This window comes from Garra rufa, chromosome 3 (assembly GCF_049309525.1).
Source record: "Garra rufa chromosome 3, GarRuf1.0, whole genome shotgun sequence".
Lineage (NCBI taxonomy): Eukaryota > Metazoa > Chordata > Actinopteri > Cypriniformes > Cyprinidae > Garra > Garra rufa.
In genome coordinates, this window is record NC_133363.1 from 62,359,225 (window position 1) to 62,386,025 (window position 26,801).

At 33.9% G+C, this 26,801-nt stretch overlaps 2 protein-coding genes across 2 annotated transcripts in view; both read left to right on the forward strand.

The window, feature by feature from the left end:
• On the forward strand, window positions 1-26,578 carry LOC141332476 (Fc receptor-like protein 2). Its single transcript, XM_073837612.1, has 8 exons — window positions 1-88; window positions 9,765-9,800; window positions 11,304-11,570; window positions 18,959-19,249; window positions 21,725-21,806; window positions 21,855-22,066; window positions 22,825-23,100; window positions 26,232-26,578. Exons 1-8 carry the CDS (start codon window positions 1-3, stop codon window positions 26,576-26,578), a joined length of 1,599 nt encoding a protein of 532 aa, XP_073693713.1.
• LOC141331700 (basement membrane-specific heparan sulfate proteoglycan core protein-like) overlaps window positions 1-26,801 on the forward strand; it is a 75,398-nt gene that overhangs the window by 39,683 nt on the left and 8,914 nt on the right. The gene's annotated exons all lie outside the window — the stretch shown is intronic.

The window sequence follows — 26,801 nt, forward strand, 5'->3', positions numbered from 1 at the left end:
ATGGATAACAAGCAAACTCGATACAGAAACTCTTCCTGGCTCATCATCTACTCCAAAAAGAGTTTCTTAGTTGTCAGTCAAATTCCCTGTAAGCCACTGAAAGTTGGCTTTTAAAGACACTGGATAAATATAACTCTTAAATTAAATAAATACAATTTACAGCAGTTTATAACTCCTTATACCGGCCCATTCATGAGAAATGTTCAAACTGATGAAACATCAGCACAAAGATGTTTTTCCTCAGTTTTAACCTGACTGTCAATAAAAGTTATATCAATAAATGTCAATAAGTAATACTGGATACATTAAAATTGTATTGAATGTGAGGAACAGGTTCATTATAACACTTTAATGAACAGACCTCTATCAACAAGACTAAACAAATGTTATGTTTTAAATACAATGAACAACTAATAATGGCATTACATTAATGATGTCAAATGTGTATTTTGTTTATGGTGTTTTTTTATATTATTATTAAATGGCTTTGTTTAGACTTCTGTTGTCTGAGTTTATACCTGTTCAGCAAGTAAAAGTTGTTTTAGTATAATTCTAAGACTATTATGTTGTAATATCTTCACTGACTTTAAAACTTTTTTTGTATTTCTTTTGTTTTTTGGAAATATTTCAAGTCAACATTTGTTGGACTGGAGCAACTTATGTTTATTTGACTGCCTGAACATAATTGTATTTGTTCATTTATTTTTTTCATCATTGTATTGTATTGCATTGCATTGTATGTTTAGAAATAGAGCTTTAATCATAAAACTAAGCAATAAAATATGATGTTATTAAGACATTATAAGACACTGAGCTTTTCCAGACGACGTCTGCCCGTCTAAAAGCCTGATGTGGTAAGAAACTAAGCATTATTTAAATAAAAAATAAATAAAAAATTCAACTATAACTTCACTATGTCTAGCTGTATTGTCCAGAAAGGGATAATCAATGTCATTCCTGCAGAGTTTAAATCCAACCCTGAGAAGAGAAATAGAAAAAAAAAAAAAGAAAAAAAAAACTCTGGTACTTCTGAAGACCTTGATTAGTTTGTTCATTGTGTGTTTAGGGACGGTAGACAATATAGTAGTCAGAAGTAATCAACGCTAAGTAAAAGTGAATGATAATTATTTGAACTAAATAAATTAATGAAATAAGGTGTAAAGACTTTGTAGCAAGCTCTTTTAAAGATAATATGTGGCACTTAAAAGAGCCTTTGGGTTTGCTGATCAGATGAAGCTTTACTTTGAGCTGGTGTATTTGGTCACAGCCTTTGGTGATGGCCTTCTGTGAACCTTTATAGGCGCAGACTTTACTGGTTCAGGCATGACGATTTACTTACATCTTTTAAAAGTTGAAAACATTTTTTTTTTTTTTTTTTTTTTTTTTTTTTTAATAAATGTCTGGGCTTTTATGGACTGCTCTATGCTAATTTTAAAAGAGAAAACAGCGGCTGTGATTGCTGTATCTCCATTGACCAACCCACTGAAGGATTTCATTGGCCACAATTAAGCCAATCAGGGGCTTTAAAGTGTAAATCCCTCCCATCTCCTCATGCTTGACAACCATCAGCCTCATCAGTTTCCGTTCCTTTCTTTTATTTCCCCGCATTTTTGTTTGCTATAATTGCATGATCATAATAATAACCACGGCGTTGATTTTTCCGTTTTATCTCAACTTTTAATTAGAATATACGACAAATCCAACACTCTCCATTGACTTTTCCTTGTCATTTCTGACTTACAACAAAAACAGAACAATGTCTAAAAGCTGCTATGAGACAAGGTGTACAGTAAACAAGCTAAAAACACTTAACTACGTTTTTATAAGCTGTCGACACAAAAAAAAAACAAAAACAAAAAACGAGAGTTTCAGGACACATAGTTGGAGATGTCTGGGTATTTCACGTTGGGCCATATTTCAGTTGGATCATTTTCCAACAAAAGGAAGTTAAGGAAAAGAGTACACAGACATAGACCAATAAAATGTAGTTTCTCAATATATTTCCTCCTTTCAGGGTGGTAAAATAAACCTTTGATATGGTTTAATAATGAATATTTACTGTCGCCGTTAAATGTCCCTCCAGCGGGCGCAGTTCTCTACTTTTGTTTTCTTAAACCCTCGTTTTTTAGGTTGACAGCTTGTTTACTGAACATCTTGTCACATAGCAGCTTTTAGACATTGTTCTGTTTTTGTTTTTTTTTTCTTTCTTTCTTTCTTTCTTTCTTTTTTGTTACAAATCAGAAATGACAAGGAGGCAACTTCCAGGTGGGCGTGGCCTTGATATTATGACGCTTAGCCCTGTCTCTACACTTCGCTAAAGGACCTAGGTGAAACCACAATCATGGGCGTGTCTACTAAACGTCACCCGTTACATCTAATCCGAGCACACCACTAGTACTCTGTTCCAATGTTACATTGCGGAAATACACGGGGTTTAAGTATATTTATTCACTTTTAAATGAGAAATAACAGGATAACATTAGAAACAATTCTACAGAAAGCATTTATTAGTTTTGCAAATCATATACATAATGTACTGTAATCAACTGCAATGATTTAAAACAATCTGGAACACCCTCTGCCCATCATGTTGTTTGAACACGTTTAGTAATACTACAGTTTCGGTAATAAATTACACTTCAGACCCATCAAAACCTTTTTCATGTTCCTAGAAAGCGATTAAAGAGATTTTTTTTTTTTTATGGAAATAATGAGGTGGCTCTTTAAAGAGCCTTTGGGGTTTGTGTGGCAGATTTAAGCGTGCTCTTCGGGCCAATTGAATATCTTTGGGCATGATGGTGGACGGAGGAGCTGAACACGCAGCGCCGGATGAAGCTCTATGAAGACTCTGAACAGGTATAAGATTCAAGGCTGATTGCATGTGGGTTTGTGGGATAATCGAGTCAGTCCTCGCTGCAGCCTGTAGCGCGATGATGTAGCTGGATCAGGCCCAATATGTACTGGACGTTGTAACGCGCATGCGCCGTGGTTTGTTTTGCTGATATTTCAATATAACGTTACAGGAGTGAAAACAGCTTGATCTGACAGCTATGATCAGTTTGTAAATTAAATCTAATGTTTAATGTTGTTTTTCCCCCATATATGTACATGCCCTGCTGACACTGGGTTCTGCTTCAATTTGATGATCAATGTAGATCACTGTCGAAAAATGAGTATAGCCATTAAAGAAGGAACTCTTACCAGTCAAAATATCATTAAGCACACATATAAGCAAACCAACATTACTTTCTCTGATAACAGTTTTGGTATACTATAAAAATATGATAACCATAAAAACAGAAACTCTCTAATATAATCATAGCATCAATGTTCACAGTCAAAGCAAGTTCTGCAGATGTTTCTCTCAGTGCTGTGGTTTGGTTGTAGATGAACCTTGTAGTGAAGTCACAGTATTTTGTGGGTTGTCTCTATATAGTGGGCCTCATATTTCTGAGTCCAAGGGTAGTAAAAAATGAAAATTTAGAGTTACAGCAATAATGGCTCACATTTGACTTATTTTACAGTTGCACTGTCTTCTTTCTCATCATTTGTAGACACATTGTTATTTGCTGACTTTTGAAGCTGCTTGAAGTGAGAAAATGGCAGAAGTGTTAAGAGGCCTAATACTAGAGTTGAGCTGATGGTTGTGGTTTGACTTCTGCTCTGTTTCTGCTCTATGGTTTTAACAAGGGTGGGGGAGATAGTTATTCTTATTCTCCATCTTTAGTTTCATAAACCTCAAAACACTACCACAAGAGCAAAAGATTCACAGCAACATGTGCATGTCATTTTCATTTACTTCCACTTCTTAGAAACCCTGTCTAATGCCACATGTTTGAGTGTTTTCTTTTATTTTATTTGACAGTAAAGCATCAGTAGCACTGACTGGTAAAGTTAAATCTCTAGTAAGAGGCTTTCAGTTCTCGTTCTCCATATTGATAGTTAAACAAGTGCAGTGCCTAAGAAAATCACCTTTTGATGGCTTTTGGCAGCCCTGCTCCAGTCTTTAGTGTTTATGACCAGAACTACTTACAGTGTGGACTACTTTTTATCTCTATGAAGTATCTGCATGGTACAGTTATGTTGTTTGGATTGTAAAACTGGTCAGGCTCCTAATAACTCTTTACATCCTTTATGATTTATTTGTCTTGACCTGTAAGCACTGCTCTCTAAAACATATATTAAACTAAAATGTTCCACTGCTTTATTCAGACTGAATGACTGCAGCGTCAAACAGCACATTCTCAATAAAGAATCCTGCTGAAGATACACTGAGTCTCCTGGTCTAACAAGTAACTGCTGTCATATAACCTTTTAGAGAAGAAATACACATTTTAATGTTGTTGTGGAGAATCATCACTCCTTCTAATCTCAATCAATATCATTTAATAGACAGTTTGCATCACTTGTGTGTGACAGTATGCAACTTACTTTAAGTCATTTATACAGGTGTTGGTGTTTATATTTTTCCTCTGATAGTATGACATATATGTACCAAAAGAGAAGTTAAATATCTTAAACTTATTTATTTATTTACTTCATATATTTCTATATCAACAACCACACTGGGTTTTGATTCTGGGTAATTGTTGCATTCAAACTGTACATAGATTTTTATCTGATAATATTAAAGAATAATATGAAAAATAAATGGAAAAATAGAAGAAAATATGCAGATATTGCCAGAAATTACTGACAGATAAAACATTGGATTACTTGTTCTTTATATCAATCATCGTGTAAAAGCACAATTGCAGATTAGTTGCCATTAACCGGGACGCTGCGATTGTAGAAGAGAGAATAACTCAAATAAGAGCAGGAATTGCATAAGTAGGCCTACATTAGGATTCATCTCATGGTTTGACCTTATATTCACTGGTCTGTTTGTAATGTGTGGCAGTGTGAAAGAACAAAACAATGCAATATAAGAACAATTACTGGAAGACATTCTCTGAAATGAAAATGTCTACATGATGCATGAAAAGACTACATATCTTTAATGGGTGTCTTTTTCTTCCTGTTTCTTCTTGTATTTCTGTGTAGAGTTTTGTCTCCTCCCTCATCTCTTCTCGAATTGTGAAACCCAGGAAGTGTCTGATTTAGTGACACAGCGCTGTTAAAACAGTCCATTAATGTGTCAGTATGGGCTCCAGTGCACTGCCTCTCATACTCTGTGAGTATTTCATTATATTCTACACTATCTTCTGTTTTTGGTTTATTTCTGTTTTTAATACAGTATTCAGCTGAAGATGGTTGTGCTGTGTGTAGGAGGGTCTCAGTGCTGGTTTTCTTTATTGTTCAGATTCAATGTGATGATATGTTATGTGTGAATCAGATACAGAGTTTCAGAGAACATGTGTTTATCTGTGCTGCTTGTGAAAGATGGAGGCTCTGTGGACATGTGCTTTTGCTAGTTCTTCTTATTTTAGGTAGTTCAATTAAATCAGACATATTTGTGTTAATACAGTTTTAGTGTTGTATGATGTTGTATCTTTAAATAGACTCCACCATTAGAGTTTGGAAACAGTGACCAAACATGCATGTGTCTCTATCACTTTTAATTCTTAATTCTTAAGTGGCCCATAATAATAATAATAATAATAATAATAATAATAATTAGGGCTAATAGTCTAATAATTAGCCTAATAGTCAATAATAATAAATATATTTAAAAACAGTTTGGATGCTTAAATCACACTTAGCAGTGTCTTAATGTCATTGCTTTAATCACAATATATCAAACAAATGGCATCTGCCAACAAATGATGCTCAAGTTTTTCTCAGAACTAACTTCTGTTTTCTGAGACAGTTTTTCCAGTTATCTTTAACCCGTTTATCTCAGTGTCATTTTTAGCGGATGTGTGAAGTTAGTTCTTCTCACGTTCTTTGCAGAAAAAGCACAGCTATAGTTCATCACACATATGAACATGTTACACTGTTTGACAATCAGTTTCTTTGCTTTTTATTTTAACTAACTTTTTGTTTCATAACTTAATTTTGTGAAATGTTTTGAATAAAACTGTGCTTGTGCCACATTTCTTAAATGCTACTTGTTTTGACTTGATTTTATTAACATAACAAACATCAAAAGCACTCACAAGTTTCCTTTTTGGTTCACTTTAGAGTCCTCATGAAATCAAAATTGACTGTATTTACTTAGTGCATAAAGCTGGTACCGACTGGTAAAGCACGATTTCTAGTGAGAGGTTTCTTCCTGTTCTTGTTCTCCATATTGAGAGTTGAACAAACGCAGTACCTTATACGATCACCTTTTGATGGCTTTTAGTGGCCCTGCTCCAGAAGTTGTGGAAAGTGATTATGATCTGAACTACTTATGCTGTGGAATGCTTTTTATCTCTATGGACTTTTATCTGTTTGGACTGCATGTAAAACTGGTCAGGCTCTTAATAACTCTTTACATCCTTTGTATACTTTAAGGTTGCTTTGTCTTGACCTGTAAGCACTGCTCTCTAAAACATTTATTAAACTAAACATTTTGACTGCTTTATTCAGACTGAATGACTGCAGCGTCAATATGAACAACCACACTAGGTTTTGATTCTGGGTTATTGTTGCTGCAACATCTGCCAAGTCATGGCCTAATTGTGAGACAGTTGGGCTTGTAACCCAAAGGTTGCCGGTTCGATTCCCACACCGGCAGGAATTGAAGGTGGGGATTGTGAATGAACAGCGCTCTTTCCACCTTCAATACCATGACTGAAGTGCCCACTGAACCCCCAGTTACTCCCCAGGTGCTGGAGCAATGGCTGCCCTCTGCTCCGGTGTGTGTTCATAGTGTTATTTTAGAACTGTCCTCTGTTTTCTGAGACCCTTTTAAGTTTTTCTCAGTGTCATTTATTGGATCAAATATTAAATCCATTTTTTTGGCAGCTGTTTTCTTTTAATTAGGACTTTTTTTTCTGGAACTAATTGATCGTAGGCAGGATTATGCACCTTTTATGCACCTTTTTCAGGGAAAAAGTGTTATTTGTGGAATTTGTTGTCAATTAACAAAAAAAAAAAGCTTTAGACTCTGATCAATGATGCTGATCAAAGCTTGTCTTTACTGAAAGAAAACAAAGCAGACAAAACCATTGAATCCAATATTTGGTGACAATTTTGCATAAGAATTTGTATTCTTATTTTTAACAAGAAATGTATTAATTTATTTCATATTTATTATATATATATATATATATTTTTTTTTTTTTTCCTTTTTTTTTTTTTTTTGTAGGCCGGTTATCTGGAGAAAATACCCTGTGTGAGCAACGTCAGCAGGTTTTAGTCCAATGAGATGACATTAACTTGATTTTTTTGAGGAAAAAAATTCAATTCTCTCTGGGTCAAAATGACCTGAACACAATGTGAGGGTTTAGTCGATGTTCTCAGCGTCAAACAGGAAGTGAGGCTGTGCATTTCTCAAACACTGTGGTTTGTACTTCTGTAGTTTGTTTTGTTCCAGTAAATATTCATTCGTGTGAAACAATCATTATATATAAGCCAAGTTAATTTATATAGCACATTTCGAACACAATGGTAATTCAAAGTAGCCTGGCGAGCCAGACTTACATCAAGATGTTTAGTCTGGAAACTCTCCATAGACGCGGCTTACTCCGAGGGGCGGGATAAACGGTTGTCTCTCAAAATCCCTATGCACGCAATAGGATAGCGCTTCAACCAATCAGAGCAACGAAGAAGGTGACGTAGTCACTTTTTCCGTATCCAGTCGGCAAAACTCCAAACACATCTTCCTTTTTTAAAAATGACTTAAGTGCCGTTCTTTGCTCGTTTCTTAAAGAAAAACTTAACTCCAAGTCCTCCAGAGTTGCGGCCAAAGCCGATTCGAAAGACCGCTGTTCGACAGCTGCAGCCGCCATTCTTTGTTTTTCAAGTGGCAGCCGTCGCAACTCTGTCGTCATATATTAAGCCCGCCCCGCCTACTCTATACGCGTTGTGATTGGCCTGACCCAATTTGGGTTTTTGCAGCTAGAAGGTCTATTGAGAGTGTCTAGACCCACCTGGCTGCAAAATAATTTTTGCTGCCGCTAGGGTGCGTCTAGATTTCTAGGCTAAATTCAAAGTCCTTTACATAAAAATAATTATTAATATTTTAAAATCATTACAATTTGAGGATATTCATATAACACAGTGCAATCAGTGAGACGTAGCACAGAGCTCATTCAGTAAATGCACAGCTGAACATGTGTTTTGAGTCTAGATGTAAATGTAGCTACTGTTTTCACACATCTGATCTCTTCTGGCAGCTGATTCTAGCTGTGGTTAGCATAATAGCTAAAAGCAGACTCCCCTTGTTTTAAGTGAACCCTTGGTATTACTAAATCACTTGATTCTAATGATCTGAGTCTGTTAGGTTTATATTCAGTGAGCATATCTGCAATGTATTGAGGTCCTAGGTCCTTGAGTGATGTATAAACGAGTAATCAATCCTATTTGTAACTGTAAGCCAGTATAAACACCTGAGGACTGGTGTGATATGCTCAGATTTTCTGGTTCTAGTCAGAATCCTGGCAGCAATGTTCTGTATGAGCTGCAGCTGTCTAATGGTGTTTTTGGGAAGGCCAGTGAGGAGACCATTAATAATCCACCTGCTGGTGATAAAGACATGAACACGTTTCTCCAAGTCTTGAAACAAAACATCCAATTCTTGCAGAGTTTTTGAGATGATAGTATGCTGATTTGGTTATTTCTTTGACATGATTACTGAAACTAAGGCCTTACTCCAAAATCACACCAAAATTCTTGACTTTATTTTTTGTTGTTTGTCATCTAGAGTCACATCCACTTTGAGAACGTTATGTTAGTTTTAGTCTTCTCTTGGTTTACTCAAAGAAAGTTTTGGCACCTCCAACTGTTGATTTGATTAATGTACTGTCAGAGAGAGTCAATGGGGTTGTAGTCATCAGGCGATAAGACTAAATAAATCTGGGCATCATCTCCGTAGCTTTGATTGGCAATGTGGTTCTTTCTCATTATTTGACTCAGTGGGAGCAGATACAGCTGAACAAGAGTGGTGCTAGATCGAGTCTTGAGAGACTCCACATGTCATGGATGTCCACTTAGACTCATGGTTTCCTTTACTCACATAATAACCTCTCTCTTCTCTAAGTATGACCTCAACCATCTGAGGACCACCACAGAAAGCCTGACCCAGTTTCCCAGTCTCTCTAGAAGTTTGTTATGATCGAAAGTGTCTAACACAGCAGTGCTATCTAGTATCAGAACTGATATTTTGACTGAATTAAAATGTAAGCAAATATAATTATTTAACAGAAATTTAAGCAACAATAATATCTTCATGAGTGCTGTCTCTGTGCTGTGGTCGCAAACCAGACAGAAATGTGTCCAGGTATCTATTTGAGTTTGAGAAGTTGTTCAGTTATTTATTTTGCTGTCATACATCTTCATTTTCAAAAAACAAAACAAAAAAAACAACAAGCAAAAACAAGAGACACAAATTCACTGTCTTATGTCTGATGAGAATATCATCATGTGTCGTATGTTGTCAGCCACAATGTTTCAAAATGCTTCTCTGGGCTCATCAGTATCTCTTTTCAGTTCAGAGTCCTGTGATGTTATCGTGTGTGTTGATGTTAAATGATGGAGAATATCCACCATCGGTTTTCATGGATGAGCTTTAAAACACAGAAAATCACTTTTAGTTCAAACTCAATACTTGTTTCAATGATGTGCATTATGTTCAATGAATGGAAATGCTTCATTTTCGTGTTTTCTGCTGTTTTTAGTGCTGATGTCCTTCATCCACGCTGGACTCACTCAAGGTACTGTGCATTACTGCAGTAATTTGATTTATTAAACTCATGTGAATTGTGTTTATTGTAGTGGTTTATTTGTCTATGGATCACATGAAGATCCCACATTTGTTTCTTTGCTGGTATTTTATGTCTATATTCTGCTTCAATCAGCATCATCTGTCTGTAGGTCCTCATGCTGACGCTGCTATTTCTGCAGTTTTTGAGGAAAGTAAAATAAAATAAAAATCTTAATGTAGTTTACTGCGAAACTGTACACTGTAATTACTGACTGTCTGTCATTAACCCTTATGTCATGACAAAATAATTCCTCTGTGATATAATCTGTCAAAATATTGTAACATAATTGCAAAAATTGTACTTTTGTACAAAAAGTTAAACTTTGACAAAGAGTCATTTTTATTTTTATAATGATGTTTTAATAATGTCTCAATACGAATTTAAATGAGCCATTGAGTGATCATTGCTGACATCTAGTGGCTTAATATATATAACATTATTTTATTAAATGCAATTTTATTTTATGGCAGCAATCTTGTCACCTTTTATTACAGTACAATGCAAGCGTTATACTTAGACATTAACAACAATGTATTAATCAACATACTTGACCACACAACCTTTCCTTATTTTTCCCCCTTAAAAATATGATCATAATGATTTGTAAAGTTAAACTGCACATCTGTAGAGTTAAAACACTGATAAAGTGATTTGATACTGTATAATAGAAGAAACATAATACTATTAAATAATAATAGTACATTTTACCTTCTGGGTTGTGGGGAGACACCAAACATCCTGAGTGTACTTTCCGAACCCAGGATCTCCAAGGAGAAATCAATCAATTAATATTATACAACATGTTGTATGATTCATATGTTTTAAATAAATTGTTGTTAATGTATAAGTTGTATGGTTTCAAATTACTCTTGCTTTTTTAAACAGCTAGAGAGAAATTTAAAAATAATAATAATAATAAATAATTCAACCGAAGTTCCAACATCTGAGAAAATTAAAGATATGCTCAAACACAGCTTCTCCCTTATAAAGGGTCCCTGGCTCCCAGAAGTTTCAGAAACCCTGACCTAAACTAATGGTGTGTATAAGGGTTAAGATCTTGCAAGACTGTGCATCAAATGAACTTAATGTTGATTATCTGTGTTAGTTGTAGGAGGCTGATATCAGGCAGCTAGAAGTTAGACACAAGTTTTTTTTTTTTTTAGTTTTTTTTTTTTTACTTTAACAGTATTATTACCTCATGAGCTCTTTAAAAGAAATGCTTTGTTGAAACCTCTGACTGAAAAGAGTCTCACTTACCAGCCAGAACAGAAACTGTTCAATAATGTTTAAATAACTGTATCATTTCAAAGTCCAGTGAATTTACAAAACAAATAAATCAATATGTTTTTATTACAATTTTTATCATAACGTAGCACATTTTACTCAGAATTGTATCACTATCAACTGCATTAAATCAGACATTCAGTTCAGACAGTTTTCTTCTGTTCACAGGAGCTCCTACACTGACTGTGACACCAGACAATCCTGTATTCACTGGAGAGACAGTCATTCTGAAGTGTGGGATTGAGTATTACAGTTACTGGACATATGAGTGGTTTAAAGAAAACAGATACCGTGAAGTGTCACAGATGACTGAAAAAGGAAACACTCTCACTATCAGAGCAGCTGCTGAGTCTGATGCGGGTCAGTACTGGTGTGAAAAACTAGATGGAGGATCAGTCTCATCACAATCAAACACTGTTTCTCTCATTGTAAAGGGTGAGTTGAATATCAATATCTCTAAACTCTCTCTCCTACACGAGAATGAGATTCAATTGTGAAACCGAATCTATAAGCTCCTGAAGTTCCTCAGCATAACTTCTAAAACACAGAGAACTAAAACTAACACATTCGCTGTACATCTGATGATTGTTTCAGATGATCTGATGTTGAATCGCATTACACCAGTACAGAATCACCATCTCTCCTCTTTAACATCTGTGTTACACAAAGGGTGTAAGAGTATCATAATGTAGGAACTCATTCGAGATCCTCGAGGACCATCATAAATCAGTGTGGATTGTAACGGGTTTGTAGACGAAAAAAAAAAAAAAAATGAGAGAAAAGTAATCAAATTAAAAAGAAATGTCAAGACAGTCTTTAATGGTCCTTGAGTGAATACGTTTCTTAGTGAAGCTGAATTAATTTGACTGCTGTATGACTGTTGCTGTTTCAGTTAAACGCAATGTTGGATCCACATGCAGTTTAAAGTTTATTTAAACTAGACAACAAAAGTAAATCCAGCAATGAACAAGATAAACCAACCACTGAAAAAATTGCACACGATACATTCATATAGAACCAGACAATAAACAAGAGAAACACTGGAGATCATGCAGACAAGAAGGGACAGGTGTAGGCAATGAGTAGCCATGGAAACAGATGAGGGTTACTATGGTAAAAAAAAAAAAAACAAACAAAAAAAAAAAACTATGTAGTCAAGGTAACAAGGGAAACAGGACCTAAACAGGAAGTGAACCCATAAACAATGGGAACAGAAAAACACTTCAGCATAAAAGTCCTTAAACAGAAGACAGGGAAACACCAGATCATAATCATGACAGTGTCACAAATAACAGCAGTGTGTATCATTTAAAAATTAACCAAATGTTTAAAACTATTTAATTCAGCATCAAAAACGATGCAAAAAAATACATTGAATACCCAGAAGGTCACACATTTGAGCTTTTCCATGTTTATTGATTTATTATTAATTACATGTAATTATTTAATGAAATACAAAATTAAAGCATATTATGTGTATGTAGTCAGAGTGAAAGCATATGATTCTAATATTAAACTATATTTATATAAGCATATCATGAATGTTTCTATCCTGGTGTCTCTATTGTCCTCTGCATGAGAGAGAAAACAAAACCTAAGCCTATTCAAGTCCATCCCTGATGTAACACCAAATTTACTGTTTTAATGAATACTAATGTTTGTTAACTCTTCATCATTTGTCTTAGATGTAATTAATTTTTTTTATTTTTATTTGATTTATTTTATGTATCATGAGAGTATCATGTGGTGAGAACAGTTTAGTTTATCTAAGCAAATCTTGCCATGAGTGTATTGTTGCACAATATTATTAACTAATTATTATTAACTCATCACTGTCACTATGGTTACCGGTAATATTAATTTCAATTCAATTCAATTCAAGTTTATTTGTATAGCGCTTTTTACAATACAAATTGTTGCAGAGCAGCTGAACAAAAGTTTTAGGCTACTTCAATATATTTAGTAGCTTATTAGTGGTGAATACTGTATGTTGAGTCGATGTACATATGATATAAATATTAAAATCAGTAACTGTGTAATCAAACAGATGATGAACACTAATTGCAATGGTTCTGTGCTGTAATCAACTTGTAGGAAAATTATGTAGTGCTGTATGTTGTTTCAAGGCTGGCATCATCTGCGGTCCTCTGAGGGGTTGGCATCATCTCTTCTTCTGAATCCGGGCTGAATCTTGTGTAAATCCTAGTTACCACAGGATGGAAATCCCGTGGCAGACACAGAGAAACAAAGAAATAATTAGCGTAGCTGCTGTTCCAACTTCCGACCAAACAAAAATGATGGTTTAGCCAAAGCTGAAGAATATTAATGTGCATTTGATCAGATGTAACTGAAATTACAATGTTATGAGATACATTATGTGAATGCTTGGCTAAAGAGATGAGTCTTTAATCTAGATTTAAACATAGAAAGTGTGTCTGAACCCCGAACGTTATCAGGAAGGCTATTCCAGAGTTTGAGAGCCAAATGAGAAAAGGCTCTCCCTCCTTTAGTGGACTTTGCTATCCTAGGTACTACTAAAAGTCCAGAGTTTTGCGACCTTAGGGAGCGTGAGGGATTGTAGCGTAGTAGGAGACTAGTTAGGTATGCAGGAGCTAAAAAATTAAGGGCCTTATAGGTAAGAAGCAATATTTTGTAAGTGATACGGAACCTAATAGGTAGCCAGTGTAGAGACCGTAAGATTGGGGTAATATGATCATATTTTCATGATCTGGTAAGGACTCTAGCAGCTGTATTTTGGACGACCTGTAACTTATTTATTGAAGAAGCAGGACAACCACCTAGTAGTGCATTACAATAGTCCAGTCTAGTCATGAATGCATGAACTAACTTTTCTGCATCAGAAACAGGTAACGTGCCGTAGCTTAGCAATGTTTCTATATCAAATTATGCAACAGTGGACCCTTTTCACAAGACTGTGTTTTAACTGTTATCATCATAAATCTTTAAGTTTTTCATATTTCGATTCAAAAATAAAATGTATGTACATTTATAACACTATATCACCTTTTCATCACATTACAAAAAACAAACAAATTACTGCTAAATTGTAATGCCGTGTCTATGGAGGATGGTAAATTTGACATTGTTCGCTCTTCTGTCAGGAAAACACTGTTGTGGAGTTTTTTAATGCTATTTGAGCAAATGTGGGAATGCAAAAACAATATGTTTGTGGTGCACTCCCATTCACTGCTCTCAGATTTGACCCAACTATGACGACTTCCACGATCAGAAACACGTAAATGTGAAAAAGGTCCATAAACTTGTCACATTCAGCACAGTTTTCACATTCTTAAATGTTTTTTCGTACAGTCTGCAGTTGATGTGTGAAAAAAAAAAAATTAATAATAATAATATGAATATGAATATCAATTTTATTTAGTTTTTGCTAATATTTACAAATATTTTTGGTGAAATTAATACAAACTAAAAGCAAGTGTTTTTCTCTTAAGGAGGTTTTGAGGTTATAACAGTTTATAATATGTGTTTTAATACAGAGAGAGCTTTTTAATTTCATTTTATATATTTAAATTTTATTTTTGTATTTTTTGTGATTGATACTGTGTGCTACGCTGGCTTCCTTACAGTGCTTTTCACATATCGCCACAAAGCAGTCAGTACGACGCTAACAAAAGGCTATAGACCTTATCAGTTATTTGGAGGAGGTTATTTTCAGTTCCACAGTTCTGTTGCCGCATTTGTGTAACTTAGATAACTTGATTTAATTAACTATAGCTTTTCTGCTAATTTTTCGGACAGATACTGAACACTTTTTGTTGTGGATCAATTATATCTCCCTTTGAAGAATCAGTTAAGACACAGAGTTCCCGATGCCCCTCAATGCTCCCTAATTCTTCCGCCATGGTCTTCTTAAGAATTTTTATCTTGTTCTGTTTTGGCAGAGAACCTAGCCTAGCCTATGCTACACTAGCATTACTGATAAAATGGCATATGATGTAAAATGTACACACACACACACACACACACACACAATTTGAACTACATGTGCTTTTACCATACCATTAAAAATGTATTTACTTCCCACTTGTAGAACACTCAAACATATTTCATACACTAGTGGGTTCAAGTTTACTACAAGTGGTAACCAAATACTTTTTTTTCCACATTCATGGTCACAAAACTACACATTTGAGTACAGTTAAGTATTTGAAGTGCTATGCTTTTAATGAACAAAGTGCTTCTAATGACAAAGTAACTGTGTACTTGATTGTACTATTTAAATACACCAAAAGTTAAATACTCATATAAAGGGAATGTTAACATAATTACAATCCATTTGAAATGAATTATTTAATCTCTAAAAGTATGTGGGCAATACATTATCAATGCATGTTTTATATTGTCATCATGTATTAATCTTATATTTTCTATAATTAATAAGTGTATCTTTTATGTATGATATTTAAATGTGAAAGATTGTTTCAATTGTACAAGTGGTAACTTTTTTTTAGATTATCTTAGTACTAAAGTATATATTTTTTGTTTATTATTATTATTATTATTATTATTATTATTATTAATATTATTATTATTATTAAATCTACCAGAGAATTGATTAATTGTAATCTTGAACAGACCAAGGAAATATGTAATTTATTTAATCACTCTTGAGATTCATGTTTTTATTTTATTTGTCACAATATAGTTTGGAGACCAATTATCTAACTATGCATTTTTTTGTATTATGTGTTTATTATTTAACATTATTATGTGCTTTAAAATTATGTTTAAACAGCCACAACAACAAACAAACAAACAAATAAATAAATAAATGTTTGTTAAACCCACCACCATTCACTCTTCATTACATGGGTTCACTAAAGCCCACCCCAATAAAAATTAATTAAGCTAATTTAGACACTGAATGTCATTAGTGTCAATCATCTTCTGTTAACAAGAAGTACTGAAGGAAAGAGAAACAACAAGAACAGATAAAAAGACGAACGGAAACACAGCAAATGACTCACACACTGTAAAAAATGTACTGTAAAATTTACAGCAAGTTACTGGCAACTTTGGATGCCAGTAATACTGTAAATTTTTACAAGTGCACTGTAAATTATTAACTACAGTTTTACAGTTGAAATACAGCAATTTTTGTATTTATATACAAGCAACGATATATACTTTTTTTTACAGCTGCTACTGTGAAATTGCAGCAATAGTTTGCATTTTTACAAGTGTACTGGAAATCATGAAATAATGTTTCACTGTAAAAATATTGTACTACTTTAATTTTTGTATTCTTTATTTGCAGTATTTATTTTCCAGATTGCTGAATAATAATGACTAGCAATTTAAACAATATATTAACTTCATAAGCTTTAAACAATATTTAACTGCATAAAGTGTTGTATAGTATGAAAGTGCACCTATTATTTAATAAAAACAAAAATAATAATAATTTTAAACATCTTAACTTGAAAAAAGGTCCAATTTTATTTAACAACTCTCTTATTTAGTAACTCTCAAATTTGCATGAACGAAATGTCATAGAAATTGGGCATGAACATATTGACTTGAAACATATATTATCCTGCTAAATTCCTAAAGTCTAAAGTCCGCGTTAACAGATGGCTGCCTGTGCAGATTTTAATTGCAGCATAAAATAATCACGAGAAAGTGTGCTGATCAGCCGACGTCGCCGTGAATCACATCTTTTGCCAATGAAGCTTGTGATTCTTAGCGTAGGAACCCAGAGATGTTACGCCTATAGCCGATATAAGGCCTGGGATGTGTCAAATCCTCACGCGACTGTACTGCCGAATCCCCGCACAAGTTAAATTGATTTTAAGTGTAGTCACGTAAATTACACAAAATGTTTTATAATTACTTTAAAGTGTGTTCTATTTTGATTTTCATAAAAAATAGGGTAGAAATTTATTACTTTAGCTCTGTTTATCCTTTCAGTCTATGGGTTTTTACATTTACTTGGATTACAATTACAGTCATTTTAATCAAATGCAATATGTCTAATGTTCAATTAGTTAATTTATCAATGATGAAAATATAAACATTTTCTATCAACATCAACATCTAAATCTCTCTCTCTCTCTCAATAAGAACTTGTATATGACAGAAATAAAGTCGGTGATGTGTTTCCCAAAAGCATCTATGGTCACAGGTTCTGTAGTTAATAAATCAATAGAGTTCAGTGGAACTTGCATCCGTTGGCTAATGATGCTTTTGTAAAACACATGCATTTGGATCATGATGATGGCTGAACAAACTCATGATTACAGGATTAGTTTTGAGTTGACTAAACCAAACCAATTCAGTCCAGTATTGTTGGTACTTGTACTGATATGACACGTTTACTTCAAGTTGTCTTCTTTCATGGACAGTTCTTTTCATCCTGCTGTGTAAAAGTGTCTAAATTATTCATATGTGTCAATATTTTAATCTTTGGCAGTGAAACATTTTCATGTGCACACACTCCATAAACTCTGAGATGACTGAGAAAGTTGATCAGTGAAAGTTGTATAGTTAGTTTATAAAAGTATACAGAGATTATATATTCAAAGCTTAAATGTGGTCATGTTTAATAAATGCTTTATTACAACATCTGACTAAAAACAGTCCCACCTACTGGCCAGAATAGGAATGGTTTAATAATGTTTTTATAACTTTGTAATTTCAAAATCCCGTTAATTTGACAAAAAAAAAAAAAAATATTACATCTTTAATCATAATGTTACATTTCACTCTAGGGCTGCAACTAACGACTATTTTAATAGTCGACTAGTCAACGACTATTGAAACGATTAGTCGACTAATCGGATAATTATTCAATTTTTCTCAAATTTAGCATGAGATTGCTTTAATTATGTGGAAAATTATAGTAAGCACAAGAAAGAAGGGGGTACTTCAATGAAAAATGCATATTTTGCTGCTGATAGGCCAATTCATACTAAAAGTAAATAAAAATGCCCTGTCTAAAACCAATTAGGCACAGTGCTCGGTCAGTACAGACATAAATGCATAAATTAAGAAACTCTATAATTTTTTTAATGGACAGGCACATTTGTTTTATAAGAAAAAAATAAATTAAAATCAAGTAAACATTTTCTTCCTGTAAACCACCAGCAGCAATAAAACAGTAAACAAAAATGTATATCCAAAACAAAACGTATTGGCTTTCAAGTTATTTAAATCTTACCGAGGCCAGCCAAACTCCGTTTCATTCAACTGTCCGACGTGCTTTCTCTTTAAATGTTCGTGCATCACAGAGGTGCTGCCGTGATGCGCAAGGACTGCTTTACAAACCATGCAGGTAATATTTTAATTCGCCGTAGCAGGCTAAAATGCTCCCAAACTTTACGCCTGTTTCATACATACTCAGTCTGCAGTGCGTCTACAGTCCGTGTGCGTTACGTATGCGGTGCAGAAGCAGCACAGACTCGTTTTGCTTTCACACAGAACGCATTTGCAGTCCGTACATTGTGAACGTTCTAATCCGTTAACATGGGTGTGGAAAAAAAAACGCACTGCAGACGGAGTATGTGTGAAACGGGCGTGTTTTGGTACGCGCAGCTGCTGCGTTGGACGCCGCCATTTCTGTATGTTATCGCTCAGCATAGAAGCTGCGTATGTGCGACTCTCGGCAGAAAGATGCCTCACTCGGTTGTCTGGCGACAACATCGACAATGAAATTCATTGTCGACTATTTCTATTATCGATTTTTGTCGACAACGTCGACGAATCGTTGCAGCCCTATTTCACTCATAACTGTATCACTATTAACTACATTCAGTTTTCAAGAGTCTGTTTTCTTCTGTTCACAGGTTTACCCACATCTACACTGACTGTGACACCAGATAATACTGTATTCACTGGAGAGACAGTCAATCTGAAGTGTGAGATGAAGTCTGATCACAGTTACTTGAGATATGAGTGGTATAAAGGCAACACAAACAATCCAGTGTTACAGACATCTGATCGTTACACTGTAACTGGAGACACTCTCAGGATTGTAAAAGCCACTGCATCTGATGAGGAATGGTACTGGTGTAGAGGACAGATAAATAGAAGATCAGTCTCATCAAATTTTGGCTCTGGTCATCTCTCTGTGAAGGGTGAGTTGAACATCATTGTCTTCCTACTCTTGTTGATATCGATCTTGTCTATCGCGATATATATCGTTATCGTTTTATCGCCCAGCCCTAATTTGAAGTGCTATGTTTTTAATAAACAAAGTGCTTCTAATGACAAAGTAACTGTGTACTTGATTGTATTTAAATACACCAAAAGTTAAATACTCATATAAAAGGAATGTAAACATACTTAATCTCTAAAAGTATGTGGGCAATACATTATCAATACATGTTGTATATTGTAAGTGTATCTTTTATGTATGATATTTAAATGTGAAAGATTGTTTCAATTGTACAAGTGGTAACTTTTTTTAGATTTTCTTAGAAGTACTAAAGTATATATTTTTCTTTGTTTATTATTATTATTATTATTATTAAATCTACCAGAAAGTTGATTAATTGTAATTTTGAACAGACCAAGAAAATATGTAATTTATTTAATCACTCCTGAGATTCATGTTTTTATTTTCATGTGATTATTATGTGAACAGCCTATATGATAATAATATGTTGCTAATAAGCAACTAATTTATATTGAGAAGTGGTCCTTAAAATACATTTTTTACTATTTAATTTAATTTGATTTATTTTATTTTAATAATGAATGGTAAATTTAGAAGAGCAAGCTAGCTTAATGCAACAGTTTTCACTGTAATTAATGATCTTCTGCACCTACTATTCTTAGTGTTATTCATTCAATATTTGTTATAAAAAAATTGTAGAGATGAAAGACTGAGAACAGACACAGACATGATTTCTCAATGTCATTGTGTTAAATAATAGTTTGTTGAATGTGGACTGAAAATAGTTCCAGCTGCTGGTCAAAACCGATACTGAACCGCTGACTGAAAGTGAAAAGCTAATATTTTGTTTTAACATGTGAAGTGTTGCTTGCTCATTTCACAGAGAGACCCAAAAATGTTGATTATCTGTGTTAGTCGTAAGAGGCTGATATCAGACAGCTAGAAGTTAGACAAGTTTTTTTTTTTTACTTAACAGTATTATTGCCTCATGAGCTCTTTAAAAGAAATGCTTTGTTGAAATCTCTGACTGAAAAGAGTCTCACTTACCAGCCAGAACAGAAACTGTTCAATAATGTTTAAATAATCCTCGAGGACCATCACAGATCAGTGTGGATTGAAACGGGTTTGTAGACGAAAAAAAAAAAAAATGAGAGAAAAGTCAGGCAGGTCAGTTAAGAAATGTCCAGAAAGTCTTTAATGGTCCTTGAGTGAATAAGTTTCTTAGTGAAGCTGAATTAATTTGACTGCTGTATGACTGTTGCTCTTTCAGTTAAACGCAATGTTGGATCCACATGCAGTTTAAAGTTTATTTAAACTAGACAACAAAAGTAAATCCAGCAATGAACAAGATAAACCAAATACAGAAACAAATGCACATGATACATTCATATAGAACCAGACAATAAACAAGAGAAACACTGGAGATATAGACAAGAAGGGACAGGTGTAGGCAATGAGTAGCCATGGTAACAGATGAGGGTTACTATGGTAAAAAAAAAAAAAAAAAAAAAAATATGTAGTCAAGGTAACAAACTGAAACAGGAACTAAACACAGGAAGTGAATCCAAAAACAATGGGAAAAGAAAAACACTTCAGCATAAAAGTCCTTAAACAGAAGACAGGGAAACACCAGATCATAATCATGACAGTGTCACAAATAACAGCAGTGTGTATCATTTAAACATTAACCAAATGTTTAAAACTATTTAATTTAGCATCAAAAACGATGCAAAAAATACAATGAACCCAGAAGGTCACACATTTGAGCTTTTCCATGTTTATTGATTTATTATTAATTACATGTAATAAATTATTTAATGAAATACAAAATTAAAGCATATTTTGTGTATGTAGTCAGAGTGAAAGCATATGATTCTAATATTAAACTATATTTATATAAGCATATCATGAATGTTTCTATCCTGGTGTCTCTATTGTCCTCTGCATGAGAGAGAAAACAAAACCAAAGCCTGTCCAAGTCCATCCCTGATGTAACACCAAATTTACTGTTTTAATGAATACTAATGTTTGTTAACTCTTCATCATTTGTCTTAGATGTAATTAAAAATTAAATTTTTAAGTATCATGAGAGTATCATGTAGTGAGAACAGTTTAGTTTGTCTAAGCAAATCTTGACATGAGTGTGTTGTTGCACAATATTATTAACTAATTATTATTAACTCATCACTGTCTCTATGGTTACCGGTAATATTCACGACTATAATGAGAATAGAAATGGACTTGTGAGAGAGTTCAATACAGATGAGTTTTGTCCTGAAGTCAGAGAGAATGAGGACACTTACAGATAATGATGTTAAATGAGTTCATGAAGTCTTCAGATAGTCTGTTCCTCATTAAGGAGTTATGTTATGAAATACAAGTTGAAATAGTAATACATTTAAAAAAATAATAATGATTTTTTTTGTCTTCACAGATTTACCCACATCTACACTGACTGTGACACCAGACAGTCCTGTATTTACTGGAGAGACAGTCAATCTGAAGTGTGTGATCGAGTATTACAGTTACTGGAGACAGAGAAATGGCCTGACAAATGACCAGAGATATGACTGGACACCTGAGTGGAGATATGAGTGGTATAAAGGCACAGACAGTGTAATGTTACAGATGTCTGGTCGTTACACTGTAGACAGAGACACTCTCACTATCAGAGCAGCTACTGAGTCTGATGCGGGTCAGTACGGATGTAGAGGACAGAGAGGTGGAAGACCAAACTCATCACATTTAAGCTCAGCTGTTTCTCTTTCTGTGGCAGGTGAGTTGAATATCATTGTCCTCCTAAACTCATTCTACTGTCACACATCCAGTCATCTGAACTGGTTTTGTTGAGAATAGAAAAATGCCTTACTGCTTACCAAATTCAGCTCAGTATATTTAGCTTATTTCTAAATGGAATGTTTCTATATCAAATTATGCAACAGTGGACCCTTTTCACAAGACTGTGTTTTAACTGTCATCATCATAAATCTTTAAGTTTTTCATATTTCGATTCAAAAATAAAATGTATGTACATTTATAACACTATATATCACCTTTTCATCACGTTACAAAAAACAAAACAAATTACTGCTAAATTGTAATGCCGTGTCTATGGAGGATGGTAAATTTGACATTGTTCGCTCTTCTGTCAGGAAAACACTGTTATGGAGTTTTTTAATGCTATTTGAGCAAATGTGGGAATGCAAAAACAATATGTTTGTGGTACACTCCCATTCACTGCTCTCAGATTTGACCCAACTATGACGACTTCCGAGAAACACGTAAATGTGAAAAAGGTCCATAAACTTGTCACATTCAGCACAGTTTTCACATTCTTAAATGTTTTGTCGTACAGTCTGCAGTTGATGTGTGAAAAAAATAAAAAAAATAATATGAATATGAATATCAATTTTATTTCGTTTTTGCTAATATTTACAAATATTTTTGGTGCAATTAATACAAACTAAAAGCAAGTGTTTTTCTCTTAAGGAGGTTTTGAGTTTATAACAGTTTATAATATGTGTTTTAATACAGTGAGACCAAAACCTGTAGTGAAGGTGAGTCCAGATCAGCGTGTGTTCAGAGGAGAGACAGTCTTTCTCACATGTGACATACAGGGAGGAGGAAACATTCAGTGGACATACAGCTGGTTTAAAGATGGAGACACTCAATATCCATACACAACAACAACATCAGAGATCAGTTTCAGAGCTGATTATGTGTCTGATCGTATTGAATACAGCTGTAGAGGAGAGAGATCATACTTACGGAGTTCAGAAATCAGTGATGCTGTTACACTGACTGTATCAGGTGAGTGTTTATGTTCACATCTGTTTATCTTTTTTTTTAAAGCAGGATTGATTCTAATTTGTTATTAAAGGGATAGTTCACCCAGAAATAAAATTCATGGCATTAATTACTCACCCTCATGTCATTTCTTAACCCATAAATTGAGATTTTTTTTTGATTAAATCAAACATGCAGACGGTAAGGTTCATTCAAGGTCCAAAAGGGTACCAAGAACATTGACGAAATAGTCCAAGTGAATATCAGACAAGAATTGCTGAATAAATTTATATATATATTTTTTTTTGCACACAGTAAAAAAGCGTCTCCTAGCTTCATAAAATTATAGTTGAACCACTGTGAGAATGCTATCGGATTTCATCAAAAATATTTTAATTTGCGTCTCAAAGATGAACAAAGGTCTAATTGATTTGGAATGACATGAGGAATATGACACAATTTTCATTTTTAATGAATTATCCCTTTATTATTTTTATTTTTTAATTGTTAATCAGCTTTTTTATTTCATTTTATATATTTTAATTTTATTTTTGTATTTTTTGTGATTGATACTGTGTGCTACGCTGGCTTCCTTATAGTGCCTTTCACATATCGCCACAAAGCAGTCAGTTCGACTTTAACAAAGGGCTATAGACCTTATCAGTTTGGAGGAGGTTATTTTCAGTTCCACACTGCCATCTTTCGCCACATTTGTGCAACTTAGATAACTTTATTTAATTAACCAGCTTTTCTGCAAATTTTTCGGGCAGATACTGAACACTTTTTGTTGTGGATCAGTTGCATCTCCCTTTGAAGATCAGTTAAGACACAGAGTTCCCGATGCCAAAAAAATAGACTTTACTAGTGGAGACACCAAAACCAAGAGACCTGCAGGACATATGACTTTTTCTCTTGCAGTTCACACTTTTATAAAAGAAATCATTGTTAAGAGTTATATAATGTGCAGGTGATCTGCTCCTTTTCTTTTCCTGACACCTCCTCAATGCTCCCTAATTCTTCCGCAATGGTCACCTTAAGAATTGTTCTCTTGTTATGTTATGCTACACTAGCATTACTGATAAAATGGCTTATGATGTAAAATGTACACACACACACACACACACACACACACACACACACACAATTTGAACTACATGTGCTTTAGACATACCATTAAAAATGTATTTACTTCCCACTTGTGGAACACTCGAACATATCTTTCATACACTAGTGGGTCATTCATGGTCACAAAACAACAAATTTGAGTACTGTTAAGTATTTGAAGTGCTATGTGTTTAATAAACAAAGTGCTTCTAATGACAAAGTAACTGTGTACTTGATTGTATTTAAATACACCAAAAGTTAAATACTCATATAAAGGGAATGTTAACATAATTACAATCCATTTGAAATTAATTATTTAATCTCTAAAAGTATGTGGGCAATACATTATCAATACATGTTGTATATTGTCATGTATGTATTCATCTTACATTTTATATAATTAATAAGTGTATCTTTTATGTATGATATTTAAATGTGAAAGATTGTTTCAATTGTACAAGTGGTAACTTTTTTTAGATTTTCTTAGAAGTACTAAAGTATATATTTTTCTTTGTTTATTATTATTATTATTATTATTATTATTATTATTATTAAATCTACCAGAAAGTTGATTAATTGTAATCTTGAACAGACCAAGAAAATATGTAATTTATTTAATCACTCTTGAGATTCATGTTTTTATTTTATTTTATTTGTCACAGTATAGTTTGGGGACAAATTATCTAACTAACTATGCATTGTTTTGTATTATGTGTTTATTATTTAACATTATTATGTGATTATTATGTGAACAGCCTATATGATGATAATAATATGTTGCTAATAAGCAACTAATTTATATTGAGAAGTGGTCCTTAAAATACATTTTTTAATTTTTTCTAAATCTCTCTCCCTCTCTCAATAAGAACTTGTATATGACAGGAATAAAGTCTAACTGTGATGTGTTTTCCAAAAGCATCTATGGTCACAGGTTCTGTAGTTAATAAATCAATAGAGTTCAGTGGAACTTGCATCTGTTGGCTAATGATGCTTTTGTAAAACACATGCATTAGGTTTGTATCATGATGATTGTCACAGGGAGTCAGACTGAGACGTGCGGATCCATTTGCAGCATTTATTTAGAATCGTCAACAGGCCAGAATAATCACCGGAAAACAGGAACAATGTAGGAAATCCAGTAAACAGTTCGATACTCAGGCAATGGTCGCAATGGCAGGTAGCAGGAATCGTCAACGGGGTACACAGTCCAGAGTCATACACAGAGAATCCAACACAGAGATAAACGCTTAGAATTACGACCATAGGAACAATAAGACTACGCCAGGAAGTGTGTGTGTCTGTGGCTTAAATGCATGTGGGTAAATGTGAAACAGGTGTGTGCAGCAATCAGTTCAGTGGGAAACAAGGAGCAGCTGTGTGCAGTGATTGGTGCAGTGGCTTATGGGGATTGCAGTCCAGAATGTGTGTGCAAGAGTTCATGATGAGAAGACAGACCAGATACATGACAATGATGGCTGAACAAACTCATGATTACAGGATTAGTTTTGAGTTGACTAAACCAAACCAATTCAGTCCAGTATTGTTGGTACTTGTACTGATATGACACGTTTACTTTAAGTTGTCTTCTTTCATGGACAGTTCTTTTCATCCCTGCTGTAAAAGTGTCTAAATTATTCATATGTGTCAATATTTCAATCTTTGGCAGTGAAACATTTTCATGTGCACACACTCCATAAACTCTGAGATGACTGAGAAAGTTGATCAGTGAAAGTTGTATAGTTAGTTTATATAGTTATATACAAGTATACAGAGATTATATATTCAAAGCTTATATGTAGTCATGTTTAATAAATGCTTTATTACAACATCTGACTAAAAACAGTCCCACCTACTGGCCAGAACAGGAATGGTTTAATAATGTTTTAATAACTTTGTAATTTCAAAATCCAATTAATTTGACAAAAAAAAAAGAAATAAAAAAATTATTACATCTTTAATCATAATGTTACATTTCACTCATAACTGTATCACTATTAACTACATTAAGTCAGATATTCAGTTTTCAAGAGTCTGTTTTCTTCTGTTCACAGATTTACCCACATCTACACTGACTGTGACACCAGACAATACTGTATTCACTGGAGAGACAGTCAATCTGAAGTGTGAGATGAAGTCTGATCACCGTAACTGGAGATATGAGTGGTATAAAGGCAACACAAACAATCCAGTGTTACAGACATCTGATCGTTACACTGTAACTGGAGACACTCTCAGTATTGTAAACGCCATTGATTCTGATGAGGAATGGTACTGGTGTAGAGGACAGATAAATGGAAGATCAGTCTCATCACATTTTGGCTCTGGTCATCTCTCTGTGAAGGGTGAGTTGAACATCATTGTCTTCCTACTCTCCTATGAGAATGAAATACAATTGTGACACCGAATCTACAAGCTCCTGAAGTTCAGCATAACACATAAAACATAAGTTAGGGAACATTAATACATCAATAAAATAAAGCACTTGTCTCATGAATCATGATTTTATTTTATTTTTTATTATTATTTTTTTTTTTATCCTTTATTTAACCAGGTAAAACTCATTGAGATTAAAATCTCTTTTACAAGAGAGACCTGGCCAAGATGCAGCATAAAAAAAACAA